Source organism: Coenobita brevimanus, chromosome 71 (assembly GCF_032717465.1).
Source record: "Coenobita brevimanus isolate Jiangsu-jjx chromosome 71, ASM3271746v2, whole genome shotgun sequence".
NCBI lineage: Eukaryota > Metazoa > Arthropoda > Malacostraca > Decapoda > Coenobitidae > Coenobita > Coenobita brevimanus.
In genome coordinates, this window is record NC_137024.1 from 22095754 (window position 1) to 22112241 (window position 16488).

The following is a 16488-nucleotide window of genomic DNA, read 5'->3' on the forward strand; positions in this document are numbered from 1 at the left end:
ATCCAACATTCAAATAGAAAAAGCCACTCAGTTCACTATCCACATGCACTGCATACATACTCTTCATGGCATTCAGCAACTTCCCATTTACTCCATTTAATCTTAATACTTTCCATATTCCTTGTCTGTCCACCCTCTCGTATGCATTCTCGAAATCCATGAAAGCTGCTTACACTAAAGACCTAAAAATGAAAATCTGATCTATACAACCTCTTCCCTTCATAAAACCTCCCTGTTCTTCTCCAACTAATTCCTCTGTTATTTCCCTGGTATCTTACCATGTACTTTTCCTATTACACTACGAAGACAAATGCCCCTGTGATTATCACACACTTTTTCCCCCATTTTCTTTCTTTATCTATTGCCAGACGCCTTAATCCCGTAAGGAGTGGCCACAAACAAATCGCCTCCATGTCGCCGTGTTCCCCGCCATTTCACTACCCTGCTCCCAGCTCACACCCCCCTGTCTCATACCTCTCCACTCCATTCCTCCATCTCATTCTAGGCCTTCCCCTCCCTCTCCCCCCCTTCCACCTCATTCACATACACTCTCCTCATTAGTCTTTCACTCTCCATGCTCTCCACATGGCCAAACCACCTCAGTGTGTTTCTCGTAACGCTTCCTATCACATCCACACCACTATGATCCTTCACTTCCTCATTTGTCAATCTGTCTCTCCATGTGACTCGACATGCTCCTCTCATATAACTCATTTCCACTGCTCTAACTCTTGATATCTGTCCTTCCAACAACGTCCAAGCTTCACTTCCATATGTTAGAGTTGGTATCACAGTACTGTCATGTAGTAATATTTTCACTTCCATGCTTACTTCCCTGTTTCTTATCACTGCTTTCAAGGAACCAGCAACCTTTCTTCCTTGTTGTACCCTTTCAAGCACTTTACCCTCTAAATTTCCATCCTTACTCATCACACTACCCAAGTACTTAAACATACATTTTCCATTTCCTCCTCATCCAGCCTCACTGTACATTCACTGACTTCACCTCTCATGAAGACCATAACTTTATTCTTCCATACATTCACCTTTAGATTCCGTTTCTTACATACTCTTCCAGACTTATCCACCAAGCCTTGCAGCCCCCCTTCGTCTTCACTTAACAACACACTTATCATCTGCAAAGAACAGTACAGAGAGTTTCAAAACACTGCCCTCTCTAATTAGGGCCACTCCAACATCCACTGCCCTACCTTGTACCTCTTTTATAACCCCATCCATATGCAGCTTGAACAACCATGGAGACTGACACATCCCTGTTTCAATCCAACCTTCAAATAGAAAAATTCACTCAGTTTACTATCCACACCCACTGTAGCCTTAGCACCCTCATACATACTCTTCACAGCATTCAGCAACTTCTCATCTACTCCATATATTCTTAATACTTTCCACAGTCCTTGTCTATTCACCCTGTCATATGCTTTCTCCAAATCCATGAAGGCTGCATACAACTTCTTTCCCTTCTCTAGAAGCTTTTCCACTAAAGATCTAAGAATGAATCTCTGATCTACACAACCTCTTCCATTCCTAAAACCTCCCTGTTCTTCTCCAACTAATTCCTCTGTTTTTTCCCTAACTGTGTCAATAAGTATCCTACCATATACTTTTCCTATTACACATAGAAGACAAATGCCCCTATGATTACCACATACTGTACTTCTTTTTCCCCTTTTCCTTTGTACAGAGGAATAATTATAACTGACTTCCAATCCTCTGGGACTCTACCTTCCTCCCAGGCCAATCTGCACATCTTCCACATCCATTCTACTACTATGTCTCCCCCATGCTTCAGCATTTCTCCACACATGCCATCAATTCCTGGGGCTTTCCCCAATTTAACTTTCTTCATCGCTTCCACAACTTCCATCCAACTGATTTCTTCCTGTCTTCTCACCTCCCTTCTTCTCCCAGCCATTCCCCAGCCGCTTATACTCACATTACTTTCATTCTCTATGTTCAACAATTTGTTAAAGTGTTCTCTCCATCTACTCACTTTTTCTCCCTTCTCCACTAGTAATCTACCCTTTTTATCTTTCACTCCCCAACAAACTTCTTTGGCACCCTGTCGATTCTCTTTCCACAGGAATAATAATTATACCTGACTTCCAATCCTCTGGGACTCTACCTTCCTCCCAGGCCGACCTGCACATCTTCCATATCCATTGTACTACTATCTCTTCCCCATGTTTCAGCACTTCATCTCACACACCATCAATGCCTGGGGCTTTCCCCATTTTCACTTTCTTCATTGCTTCCATTACTTCCATCCTACCGATTTCTTCCTCTCTTCTCACCTCCCTCCTTCTCCCACCCATTCCCCAGCCACCTATACTTGCATTGCTTTCATTCTCTTATGTTCAGCAGTTCCTTAAAGTGTTGTCTTCATCTGCTTACCTTTTCTCCCTTCTCCACTTGCAAGCTGCCATTTTTATCTTTCACTCCCCGACTTACTTCTTTATCACCCTGTTTAACTCTCTTTAGCTCTTTCCAGAACATTTACCTACATTCCCTGCACTTTACACTCAAATTTCTTCCAAATTCCTCATCCACTCTCTTCTTACTCTCTTTTACTAATCTTTTCACCTCTCTCCTCCTCTCTAGATATAACTCTCTCTTCCGTCTCTGAACTTCCTCCACGCCCCTGTTTCTCATCCACACCACTGTTTGAGGAAATAAAATTTATATATTAAATACAACCCTGTTCTGTTTTACGTACTTTGCATTACAAAGTATTATCACATTTCTCTTGATACAGTGTATAGAGCACATGAAAATTTGCTATAGTACTATTTTCTGGTCACAGTCAAAGTGAGACTTATTGTAATATACTGTATTAGCCACAAAAAGTAAAAGATGATCACTTGCAACTAGCACCAGCGAGACCCATATTTACAGATTGGTACACCATTGCTAGACATAAAAGCCTATTATGTGCATGAAAACAGATCATACGTCTTTTCTTTCTTGTGTTTTTCATCCACTGGTTTATATGCATCTAAATGTGTATGAAAACTATGAGGTAGATCATATGCGTCAAACATGTATGAAAACCGTGAGAGGGTTAAGCACAACCATCACAGCTCTCCAAAACCTTCAGCCAAACAACATTCCCCATGAACCACCACCACACATCCATCCTTCAGAATCTGCTGTCTCCAGAGAGACTGCGCACACTTTGCCAGATTACTGTGCAGCCATCACCTTTCCCTGCTACAGTAGCAACATAAAATGAGGCACCAAGTTGTAGAACTCTCTAAGCGCCATAAATAAGAAGCAGAGAAAATCACAGTCAAAGTTTTGCGTCTTTCAAAATACAGTGTCTCAACAACCAAGCAAGCTGCTAAGTTGGTTTTGATCTATCTCTATCTATCTATCTATTTCCAGATGCCTCAATCCCGTTTGGGGTGTCCACAAACAAATCGCCTCCAAGTCGCCCTGTCCCCCACGGTATATTTAAATGTTATGTTGCTAGGATGCAAGGATTACTATCTCAATAATTTCTTAATACAGGTGACCCACACTTTATGAACTATCACTCAACGAAAATCTTGCTTTGACGAAGATTGCGTTTTACTACCCTTCGCTCCCGTAACGAATGCCAAAATTCGTTTTAATGAATAGTTTCTGTGGGCAATTTTAAACTGAGCTCTCTCTCAGTCAGCTGATTCCACCACAGCGCCGCTAACAGAGGAAACTCACACCATTTACTCCCGCCCTACGATCCAAAACAGTAGTGTACCTCACTGCCACATGTGCAACATTTATTTTGTCATCATGCCATCCAGAAAATAAAACTCAGTTAAAGCATTACTTATGTTTTTTATGGGCCAGTTGCATGTTAAATCATAGATGTAGTTGCAGGTTAAGGGTTAGGGAGTCATAAAGTACACAAATACTGTATTGATTCAGATTGAGCAAAAAAAAAAAGGGTTATTATAGGTGGATGGGGGGAAAATCGGCATCCTGGAACCAAACTCCATTTAACCTATATTACAATGGATTCGCACAACGAAAAATCGCTTATCAAATAGTTTATGAGGATTGTAACCTGTTCGTAAAGTGGGGGCCGCATGTAATATCAAAATTTTAATAATACTCACTGATGGGTCAGAGTAGTCGCCCAGTTTTGGGGTATCTGTTTACATGTGCTTTTTTTTTTTTTTTTTTTTTTTTTTTTTTCCCCCCAATCACTTATTTATTGACTTATTATTATTTCTTACATGCTTATATCCTGTTTATGCATTTTTTCACTCACTCACCTTCCTAACTCTATTTCCATGGTCTTATTGACCCATTTAACTACATAATGTGTCCTTTTCACTTTGAAGCGCTCATTATCGATGGAATAAACAGATATAGAGGTAAATTATTCGACATATTTTTGTGTGAGAGTATCCAGGTAATACAGCCACCAGTTTCCACTCATCTGACATGGACGGATAACCCTGTTCATGTTCAAAGCTGCTAGACCCATCACATGCCCTGCACTTAGGAAAAAAGTAGCTGTACAGATTAAGAATTTGGATCATGTGAACACTTTGTGGCAGATGGGGGCGCCCATCATCCATCCACTTAGTGTAGCAGTACTATGTTTTTAGGGCAGCTGTACATTGAGTGGTAAGCCAAATGATTTCCTGTAAACCAGGAAACCATTTACAACGCTGGGTGGTAACCTTATAACTAACCAACTCTTGTTCCCTACATGACAACAAGTGGGTTGGCGGAGGGTTAGTGCACCTCCCTGGAAAACAGCTAACTAAAACTACGAACAAGAAGCCTCGGACTAGGACTGACCAACAGGTGACAACTAAGGACTGAACAAAGGACATGGTATGGATTGTGACATGGAATGTAAGGGGTGCAAATGATGAGGTGAGAGAGATTGTTCAAGTGCTCGAAGGTGCAGAAGTGGATGCACATGGACTAACTGAAACTTAATGGAGAGGTGGAAGTGTGAGAGAGGGAGAATGGATGGGGCATATGCACAGGAGTGGGTGAGAATGAGTGGGCAAAAGAAGGCATGTGTATTGTTGTGTGCAAGAAATGGAAGGAGAATATAAGAGAATATGGATCAGTTGGCTCAAGAATTGTGTGGGTAAGATTGAAAGTTGGACTACAAATGTGGGTGATTGTGTGTGTGTATGTGCCAATGCAAGATTATGCAAGCAGAGTGAAAGAAGAGTTCTGGACAATGTGGGAGCATGCATGGAAAAGTTTGAAAGCAATGAGAGTGTTTTTGATTGGAGATCTGAATGGCAAAGTAGGGAATGTGAAGGTGGATGTAGTAGTTGGTGAGGGGGGTGTGCCTGCGGAAGTGGATGAAAATGAGAGTGTTCTAGTGTACATTTGTGCCAGGAGGGGTTGTGATAGCCAGTACCCTCTTCAGACACAAAATGATCCACGGGTATATGTGGCGAGTGATAAGAAAGGGGGGTGGTGAACTGAATGAACGGAAGGCAGTGATTATATGTGTGTAGATGATAGAATGAGAAGGTATGTAATGGATGCAAGAGCATATAGAGGTTGAGAAAGTGGACGATCTGACTATCACTTGGTGATGTTGAAAGTCAAGGTTGAAATGAAGTGGAGGAATAGAGGAAGGGAAGGACAGGAGAAAGTAATTCTTACAAGGAGGGTGGAAAGGTTACGGGATGATGGAAAAAAGACAGAATATAAGAAGTGGAGGAGCGATTGGGTACATATGATTAGGGGCAGATGGGGGACGTGGAAGATGTGTGCAAGATGTTCGCAGAAGAAATATGTGCAGCATGTGAGGTGCTGTGTGGAGTGAAGACAAAAGGGGGTGGAAGAACATCATGATTGAATGATGAGGTAAGACAGGCTTTGGCACAAAAGAAGAAAGCATATAGTGAGTTGATGAGAAACAGGGGTGTGGAGGAAGTTGAGAGACAGAAGAGATATGTAGGGAGGAAGAGAGAGGTGAAAAGATTAGTAAGAAAGAGTGGATTAGGAATTAGGAAAGAATTTGGATGTTAAGTGGAGGGAATATAAGAAAATGTTCTGGAAAGAGATAAAGAGATTTAGACATGGTGTTAAAGAAGCTAGTCGGGGAGTAAAAGATAAAAATGGCAGCTTGCTAGTGGAGAAGGGAAAAAAAAAGTGAGCAGATGGAGAGAACATTTAAGGAATTGTTGAACATAGATAATGAAAGTAATGTGAGTATAAGTGGCTGGGGAATGGCTGGGAGAAGGAGGGATGTGAAAAGAGAGGAAGAAATCAGTAGGATGGAAGTTATGGAAGCAATGAAGAAAGTCAGAATGGAGAAAGCCCCTGAAATTGATGGACTGTATGATGTAATGCTGATGCATGGGGGAGAGACAGTAGTAGAATGGATGTGGGAGATGTACAGATTGACCTGGGAGGAAGGTAAAGTCCGTTGGATTGGGTCATAACAGAGGAATTAGTTGGAGAAGAACGGGGAGGTTTTAGGAAGGGAAGAGGTTGTGTAGATCAGATGTTCATTCTTATGTCTTTAGTTGAAAAGTTTCTAGAAAAGAAGTTGTATACACCTTCATGGATTTGGAGAAAGCATATGACAGGGTGGATTGACAAGGATTGTGGAAAGTATTAAGATTATTTGGAGTAAATGGGAAGTTGTTGAATGCCGTGAAGAGTGTGTATGAGGGTGCTACGGCTGCAGTGTGTGTGGGCAATGAACTGAGTGAATTTTTCTGTTTGAATGTTGGATTGAACAGGGATGTGTCATGTCTCCGTGATTGTTCAGTTTGTATATGGATGGGGTTATAGAAGAGATACAAGGTATGGCAATGGATGTTGGAGCAGCCCTAATGAGAGAGGGCAGAGTGTGGAAACTCCCTGTACTGTTGTTTGCAGGTGATACAGCATTGCTAAGTGAAGAAGTAAGGGAGCTGCAAGGCTTGGTGAATGAGTTGGGGAAAGTATGTAGGAAATGGAATCTAAAGGTAAATGTAGGGAAGAGTAAAGTCATGGTTTTCGAGAGAAATGAAGTCACTGAATGTTCAGTGAGGTTGGATGAAGAGGAAATGGAAAATGTGAGTATGCTTAAGTACTTGGATAGTGTGATGATTAAAGATGGAAGTTTAGAGGGTGAAGTGCTTGAAAGGGTACAACAAAGAAGAAAGGTTGCTGTTTCAAAGGATGTGAATGTGATAGGAAGTGTTAGGAGAAACACATTGAAGTGATTTGGCCACGTGGAGAGGATGGATAGTGAGAGACTGATGAGGAGAGTGTATGTGAGTGAGATGGAGGGAGGGAGATGGAGGGGAAGACCAAGGATGAGATGGAGGGATGGAGTGGACAGGTATATGAGAGAGGGGGATGTGAGCTGGGAGCAGGGCAGTGAAATGGCGGGGGACAGAGCGACATGGAAGCGATTTGTTTGTGGCTACCCCTTATGGGATTGAGGCATCTGGCAATAGATAGATAGGTAGATAGTTAACATTTGCATAACCGACCCTCTGTTAGCTCTACGGATATAGGGATGATCTGAGCATATGGTGATACAAAATGGCAGTGGTGACGCTTGGCGGGTTCTGCGCCTCAGATATAACATGAAGCAATCATCTTTGTCCACACTATCTACAGCACAGTCCCCAACAATACAAAACGTGCAGCCCATGCACTACATCACCACAACATAACTTCAATAATGTGGCCAGTTTCATGTGATTAATTAAGTTTACATCCAGATAACCCTGGGATTACAGTAACAACAACGAAGGCCACCTCATGTCTAGAATTTGGTGTTATGAAAAGAATGAAGATTTTGCCACCCTTTTGACTCAGTTGAACTACCCACTGATAAGAGGAGTGGAACCTGACTTCAGCTACCCAATCCATAATGTTTTAGATACTTTAGGGGCAGTTTGCTTTCAAGTACTGCATAGCAAATTATAATGAAAACTCACCTCTCTGATTTTGTCAGCGTTGCAATGGTGCCCACTCGTGCATCCCTGGTCTTATGGAGATTGTTGGATCTAGCTGGCTGATTAAGCTTTCCTCATATCTTTCACAACATCTTAATCAGGGGAAGTTTTTGAAATGACATTACTGTTTTCTTCAGATGAGGATGAGGAACTTGTTTGATGAATCCCTGTGTGATCTGTCAGGGATATCAGGTGGCAAGGACTTGTTTGTATCCCACATCATTCATAAGGCCCTCATTGAAGTCAGTGAGGAAGGCACCGAGGCAGCAGCGGCAACAGGTATGGAGCTGGTATATACTGTAATTAAATCATTGTGTTCTATAACTGTCATTCAGTTGCATAAGTGCACAAGTTGTTCACTGCCTCTTCTTTGAAGGTACCCTTAGAATGGGGTATTAATTAACAAATTACATTACCCAGACATAAGAAATGCTGATGTGAAGAATGATCTCAGACTTTGAGAGCTGAGAGGAGGGTGTATTCCCTCTTGTTTTATTGACATGAAAACCTTCCCCCAAAGGATGTTGATGTCTCCTCCACTCTTCAAAGAGAACAGTGAATGATGAGGTGGTAGACACTAGTGCAGTCACCTTTTCTTATCTCCTTATTTCTGATGATGTGATTTTTCTAGTGAAGCCATCCTTTCCATTCTCTCCATATTTACAATGGTGTGAGGTTTTTAGTGTGACCTGCTGTGTTATTTGGCTGCCAGTTATTGAGTGTTTTGTATCTATCAGATGTGTCTTGATTATGTTTTGGGGTAATTGTAGACTTAGAGTAAGAACAGAAGTTATAGACACCAGTTAACAAAAAAATAAATAAATAAATAAATGAAAGAAAACCATTTAGGAGCCGATTGCTAATCGCCCGCCAGAATATGCTGTTGGCCAAGTTACAAGTGTGGCCCCCCCAGGGTGGGAGGGCAAGGAGCAGTGCCCCACCTGGGGGGTGCTGCACCCCCCCTGGGGGGTTGATTGGGAGCAGTGCCCCTCCAGAGGGTCCCAGACAGAGGCTGCCCCCCTGGGAAGATGGGGAAGATTTTGGCTATACAGTATCTTGATACCCTGAAGGTTTCACGTTGATAGCTCAGGCCGGTCATGAGATATAAAGGTGCTAAAGGCGGCTGATAAAATCTAGTTGGCCTTTGGCAGCCATTTTACTGACCTTGACCTTGACCCTGACTGCCCATTTTTTAACTCATCCAAGATTTTGACCATATCTTGATACCCTGAAGATTTCTTGTTGATAGCTTAATCTGTTGTTGAGAAATAATGGTGCTAAAGGCAGCTAATAAAAACTAGTTGACTTTTGACAGCCATTTTGGTGACCGTGATCTTGACCCCGACTGCCCATTTTCGAATTTGTCCAAGATTTTGGCCATATCTTGATACCCTGAAGGTTTCATGTTGACAGCTGAAGCTGTTCATGAGATATAATGGTGGTAAAAGCAGCTGATAAAAACTGGTTGATCTTTGGCAGCTCTTTTGGTGACCTTGGCCTTGACCCAGAGTCCCCATTTTTTAACTCGGACAAGATTTTGGCCACATTTTGATACCCTGAAGGTTTCATGTTGATAGCTCAAGCCGTTCATGAGATAAAATGGGAAAACACACACACACACACACACACACACACACACACACACACACACAGAACTGGGCAAAAATATTATCGCTCTGCCTTGGTAAAGGTGGGTGATAAATAAAATTAAATAAACAAAATAAAATAAAAATACATCACAGTAAACTCCCTGTTTACATGGACATGATTTGCACTAAATACATTTTTCACAGGAAGATTACCCAACAATCCTTTATATATGCAGGGTGGGAGTGGGGGAGTTTGTGCAAGAAAATCCCAAGTCTTCCCCTATACATGGCCATCCTTCTGCAAAGTTCCCTGTCAGAGATGAATGCTCACCCATTTTGAAGACATAAAAGTGTGCTTGTAGGATTTTGTTAAAAGATGTGTTCATTAGTCAACATGGCCAAAATTATGGTATGTGAAATGTTCTGCTTACACTCGATCACCTGCCCACTTTCTCTCTCTCCCTCTCCTCACACACACACACACACACACTGTCAGCCAGAGCGAACGGACGTATCTCAACTGCTCCCAGCCACCGCTGCAAACCTTAAGTAATTTTCAGGAATTATGTTTGTCCTGTCTCCTATGGTCTTGTTTTAAGTTTAAAATACTGTAAGTTAATATAGACTACCAAAAATGTAAAGATTTATTGGCAGAGAGTATACATGAATGTTTGTAGTATTTTTGGTAACAGCTGTTTTTGGTACTGTAACCAATCTCAAACATGGCTGATAATGTAAATATTGAGGGACTCGAATTTCCAGGATTTGATAGTAATACTAATGTCATGGATTTGGTTAAAACATTGATTATGAGGATTAGTGAACATGAAAAGAAAGTGGAGAATTTAGTGTTAAAGGACATGTCTGAAAATACCGAGATTAGTATACAGAGTCTGATCCAGTCCAATGAGACGCCGAACGAGGAGATGAGGAATTTGAAATGTGAAAATATCGAATTGAGGAGAAAACTAGAAGAGAGTAGTAATAAAGCGAAGAAGGTGATTAGTGTATTAGAAGAGCATAAGGCAAAGTGGGCACATGTAGAAGAAGAACAGAAAGAAGTGGTCAGCTTAAGAGAAATCATTCAAGAAGAAAGGGAATTGAACAAGAAAAAATGATACTGAAGAAAAAAGAGAAAATAGTGAGAGAAACTGTAGAAAGGAACAGATGTGTGGTAATAGTTGGAAACAGGCAGGAAGAAGAAAAGGTTAGATCCGTGAGACTCGAGAGAAACACGAACCTGGTGAGAAAAATATTAGGTAAGATTGATCCCGAAGGAGACAAGCGGGAAAAAGAAATTGAGGAAGTAAGGAGGATAGGGCCTTATAAGAAAAGGGAAACAAGACCAATCAGAGTCAAGTTGTCATCAGAAAGTGTAGTAAATGATATACCTAAAGTGACCTGGAAACTAAGCAAAGAGGCAAGGATGGAAAATATTATTATAAGAAAAGATTTGAATGAAGAAGAAAGAGAAGTTTTAAAATCATTGAGGGGACAAGTAAAGGAAAAAAATGATAAGAGGACAGAGGAAGAATGTAAAACTTTTATTTGGAGAGTGATGGATATGAAAGTAAGGAAGTGGTATGTGAGGAAATAGAAATGAAGGAAACTAAGTGGGATGGCTATGAAAGATCAGAAATTGAGGAAGTGGTACCAACGGAGGGAAGGAGAGAAGAGGGTATAAAAAACATCAAAAATAATTTGGAGGTGGTATACACTAATGTTGATGGTTTAATATCGGCAAGGCTTGAAATTAACCATTTCATGAAGAAAGATGAACCTGATGTCATGTGCTTTGTAGAGACCAAGTTAAGAGAAGATATTGATGTTCATTTGGGAGATGGTAAATAGAAACTGTGGAGAAGAGACAGAAAAGAAAAAACGGGAGGTGTGATGATAGCAATGAAGAACAGCATAAATGTAGATACCGTGGAAATGGGCGAAGCCAGGCCTGAAGTGATATATATGAAATTAGAAACTGGAGAGAATGGCAAGAGAGATACGGAGGTCGTGTATGTTCCCCCTAAGACGAGAGCATGGAATGATGACAAATACCAGGAGATGTTGTCAGATATGGCTAGTTATTTACAAAAAATAATTGAGAAAAGCAACAATATAATTTTGGTGGGTGACTTTAACTGTAAAGAGGTGAACTGGCAGGAATGGGACTCAGGAGGCAGCGAAGATTTGTGGGGCACTATATTATTAAATATAATAATGAATAATGTGATGACGCAATGGGTCAAAGAAGAGACACGGTTCCAAGGTGAGGACACACCAGCAAGGTTAGACTTGCTGTTTACCAAAGAACCCGATGTAGTAGAATCATTGAAATATTTCTGTCATATAGGAAAAAGTGATCATGTGTCATTGAGTTCCAGATGATAATAGGGAACATCGAGCCAAGAGACGAGCTTTATAGGCAGGGAAGATACAACTTTGGGAAAGCAAATTTTACAGGACTGAGAAAATTTTTTGAAAATGCGGATTGGAAAAAATTCAGAGAAACAAGAGAGATAGAGAGGAAGTGAGATATCTTTCTAGACGTTTGTAATTTGGGAGTGGAAAAATTTGTACCAAGAGTAAGGGGGAAAAAAACAGGAAAAAGGAGTGGTTTAATAGAAGGTGTATGATAGCAAAATAAAGAGTGAGATAAGGCGTGGAACAACTGGAGAAAGAGAGGTAGCAACAGAACAAAGGAAGAATATAAAAGAACTAGAAATGAATACACAAAAATATGTAGAGAAGAAGAAAGGAATTTTGGAAAAGGTATAATAGACAGATGCAAGAATGAACCCAAACTGTTTTACAGATTTGTTAATGGCAAACTTAGACAAAAGGAAGGAATCACCAAACTGAAAGTAGAAGGAGAGGTCTATAAAGATGCGGCAGTACAAGCTGAAATAATAAACAAATGTTTCCAATCAGTTTTCACTAATGAAAAGGAGTTTGTGGAAAGGGAGGGAGTGATTAGGAATGTACTGGTGATAAAAGATATAGAAGTGTATAAATTACTGAAAACTCAAGATGTAAGGAAAGCCCCAGGACCTGATGGAATTTCTAATTAGGTACAGAAGGAGTGCAGAGAACAACTGGCGGATAAAATTCACAGTTAATTGTGTGTTCTCTGGAAGAGGGGAAAGTGCCACAAGAATGGAAGAGGGCAAATGTGGTACCAGTTTATAAGGGAGAAAACAGGGAAGAACCCCTGAATTATAGACCAGTGTCTCTAACCAGCATGGTCGCAAAATTGTGTGAGAGAATCCTGAAAGACAGATGGATAAAACATCTAGAAGAGATGAATATTTTGACTGAATGTCAGTTTGGATTCAGAAGTGGAAGGTCATGTATTTCGAACTTGTTGAGCTTTTACTCAAGAGCGATTGACGTTGTACAGGAGAGAGATGGTTGGGTGGATTGTGTGTTCTTAGACATAGAGAAGGCCTTCGACAAGGTACCTCATAAGAGACTAATGTGGAAACTAGAGTATATAGGAGGACTGAAGGGGAAACTCCTGGAATGGATGAGAGACTTTTTGGGAGACAGACAAATGAGGACAGTAATAAAGGATAGGATGTCTGGATAAAGGGAAGTAACAAGTGGAGTCCCTCAAGGCTCGGTGTTGGCGCCAGTAATGTTCCTGATTTACGTAAATGATATGATAGATGGAGTGAACAGTTATGCAAGTCTGTTTGCTGATGATGTAAAGATCTTGAGGAAGGTTGAAGTTGAGGAGGATTGTAAAATGCTGCAGGAGGATCTGGATAGGATACATGATTGGAACCGGATGTGGGAAATGAAATTTAACACAAAGAAATGTAAAATACTGTATAGGAAATGGGTAAAAGTACCAAGAGGCCATCACTGAATTATTTGTAGGGTAATGAATTAATCACAAAAACAAGAGAAGAGAAAGATTTGGGAGTGCTGGTCCAAGATAGATTATCACCTGAAAAACATATTAACAAGATAGTTAGAGAGACATGTGAACTCGACTAACAGAAGAGTAGCATTTCATTATATGGATGAGGAGATGATGAAAAAATTGATAGCGGCCATGATCCGCCCCAGGTTAGAATATGCAGCGGTAGTTTGGTCCCCACACAAAAAGAAAGATATAAACAAGATTGAGAGAAAACATATAGAAAAGCAGCCAAGATGGTTCCCAGTCTGGCAGATCTGTCATACAGAGAGAGGCTGGAAAAGCTGGATTTGCCTTCCTTAGAGGAAAGGGGAAAGAGGGGAGACATGATTGCAGTGTTCAGGACCATGATAGGAGTAGATAAAATTGACCGAGAAGATCTGTTTGTATGGGATAAGTGAGCAACAAGAGGACACAGAATGAAATTGAAGAAGTCAGGTTACTTAAAGGATATCAAGAAATATAGCTTTCCTTATAGAAGTATAATCCTGTGGAATAGCCTGGACAAAGAGATCGTCCAGTCTAAAAACTTAAATGAGTTTAAAGTTAAATTTGACTTACTGAGAAACAGCGATGGGAACCCACAAGCATAGCACATTTCGTGTATATCACAATTAGGTGTATTAGGTAAATACATAAATATTTGGAAGGACTTAGATGAAGAGGTGGTGCAGGAGAAAAACATTCATGTGTGTAAAAGTAGACTAGATAAATGTGGATGTGGAGACAGGACAACACGAGCATTGCTCAATTCCTGTATACTACAAATAGGTAAATACACACACTAAAAGGTGTATGATAGCAAAGAAAAGAAGGGATGCAGCATGGAACAAATGGAGAAAGGTAACAACAAAGGAAGAATATAAAAGAACTAGAAATGAATATGCAAGAATACATAGAGAGGAAAAAAGAAACTTTGAAAAAGGTATAATTGACAGATGTAAGGAAGAAACTAATTTTTTTTTATAGGTTTGTTAATGGCAAATTGAAACAAAAAGAATGAATTAATAAGCTGCAAGGAGAAGGTAAGGTCTATAAAGATGTGGTAATGCAAGCTGAAATAGTGAGCAAATGCTTCCAATCGATTTTCACTAGAAATGTAGTGTTAAAAGATATAAAAGTAGAAGTGCAGGAAGTGTATAAATTACTGGAAACTCAGATATAAGGATTGTGTGTTCTTTGGAAGAAGGGAAAGTGCTGTGGGAATGGAAGAGGGCCAGTGTGGTACCAGTTTACAAGGGAGGGAATAAGTTAGAACCCCTGAATTATAGACCAGTGTCCCTGACCAGCATGGTCACAAATGCGAGAGAATCCTTAAAGACAGATGGATAAAATATCTGGAGGAGATGAACATATTGGCAGGAAGTCAGTTTTGATTCAGAACTAGGTGGTCGTGTCTGTTTTGCCGAGCTTCTACTCAAGGGCGATTGACATGCTGCAGGAGAAATATAGTTGGGTGGATTGTATGTATTTAGATCTGACGATAGCCTTTGACAAGGTACCCCAAAAGTGACTAATGTGGAAATTGGAGCACATAGGAGGAGCGAAGGGGAAAAGCTTGGTGTGGATGAGCAACTTCATTAGAGACAGACAGATGAGGACAGTAATAAAGGACAGGGTGTCAGGAGTCCCGCAGGGCTCGGTGCTATCTCCCATAATGTTCCTGATTTACATAAATGATACGGTGGATGGAATGGACAGTTATGCAAGTCTGTTTGCAGATGATGCAAAGATCATGAGGAAAGTAGAGTTGAAGACGATTGTAAAATGTTGCAGGAAGATCTGGATAGGATTTATGACGGGAGCCGGATATGGGAAATGAAATATAATGCAAAAAAATGTAAAATACTGGAAATGGTTAAAAGTACCAAGAGGCCATCACTGAATTATTTGATGAGTAATGAACCAATCACAAAAGCAAGAGAAGGACCTGGGAGTGTTGGTCCAGATAATTTGTCACCCAAAAAAACACATTGACAAGATTGTTAGAGGACATATAAGCTCTTAACAAACATAAGGGCGGCATTCAATACATGCATGTGGAGATGATGAAAAAATTGGTAGTGGCTGTGATCTGCCCCAAATTGGAATATGCAGTAATGGTTTGTTCCTCCAATAAAAAGCTATAAACAAGATTGTGAGAGTACAGAGAACAGCAACCAAGTTGGTCCCTAGCCTGACAGATGTATCATACAATGAAAGACTAGAAAAGCTGAGTCTGCCTTCCTTAGAAGAAAGAAGAGAGAGGGGCGACATGGTTGCAGTGCTTAGAGCTATGATGGAAGTAGACGAAATCGACAGAGAAGATCTGTTTTTCTCATATCCTTTGACTAACGCAAGAAAGCCTTGGTTTAATCACGCTTGTTCTAATGCTGTCCGCAACAAGGAGAGGGCCTACAAAAGGTACCGGAGCCAACCCACCCCTGAATCACATCATCTTTACGTTTCTGCCCGGAATTGTGCTAAGTCTGTTCTTCGCTCTACTAAAAATAATTTCATCCATACTAAATGCTCTCAATTCTCCAACTCGAATTCTTCCCGCTCCTTCTGGCACCTTGCCAAAAATCTTTCTAACAACTTTACCTCATCATCCTTCCCTCTTCTTTTCTACTCTGATGATTCTGTAGCTATTTCTTCTACTGATAAAACAGATCTCTTCGCACAGACTTTCTCCTCCAATTCCACCTTAGCCGATTCCACTGCTGTTCCTCCATTACTTCCCCCCTCTGACTTCCTCATGGCTGACATTAAAATTTCTTCAGTTGATGTATTTTCTGCCATCACTGGCCTCAGTACCAACAAGGCATATGGGCCTGATGGGGTCCGTCCTGTTGTTCTCAAGAACTGTGCTTCTGTGCTTACTCCCTGCCTAGGCAAATTCTTTCGCCTTTGTCTGTCAACTTGTACCTTTCCTTCTTGCTGGAAGTTTGCTCTCATTCAGCCAGTCCCAAAGAAGGGTAACCACTCCCAACCCTCCAACTATCGTCCAATTGGTTTAACGTCCTGTATTTCAAAAGTTTTCAAGTCA

General features: G+C 40.8%; 1 protein-coding gene across 1 annotated transcript in view; it reads left to right on the forward strand.

The window, feature by feature from the left end:
* LOC145406699 (leukocyte elastase inhibitor-like) overlaps positions 1–16488 on the forward strand; it is a 622781-nt gene that overhangs the window by 505792 nt on the left and 100501 nt on the right. Inside the window, exon 8 of the mRNA XM_080277800.1 lies at positions 8087–8228. Coding sequence (XP_080133926.1) covers positions 8087–8228 — 142 coding nt within the window. The remainder of the gene's footprint in view (positions 1–8086; positions 8229–16488) is intronic.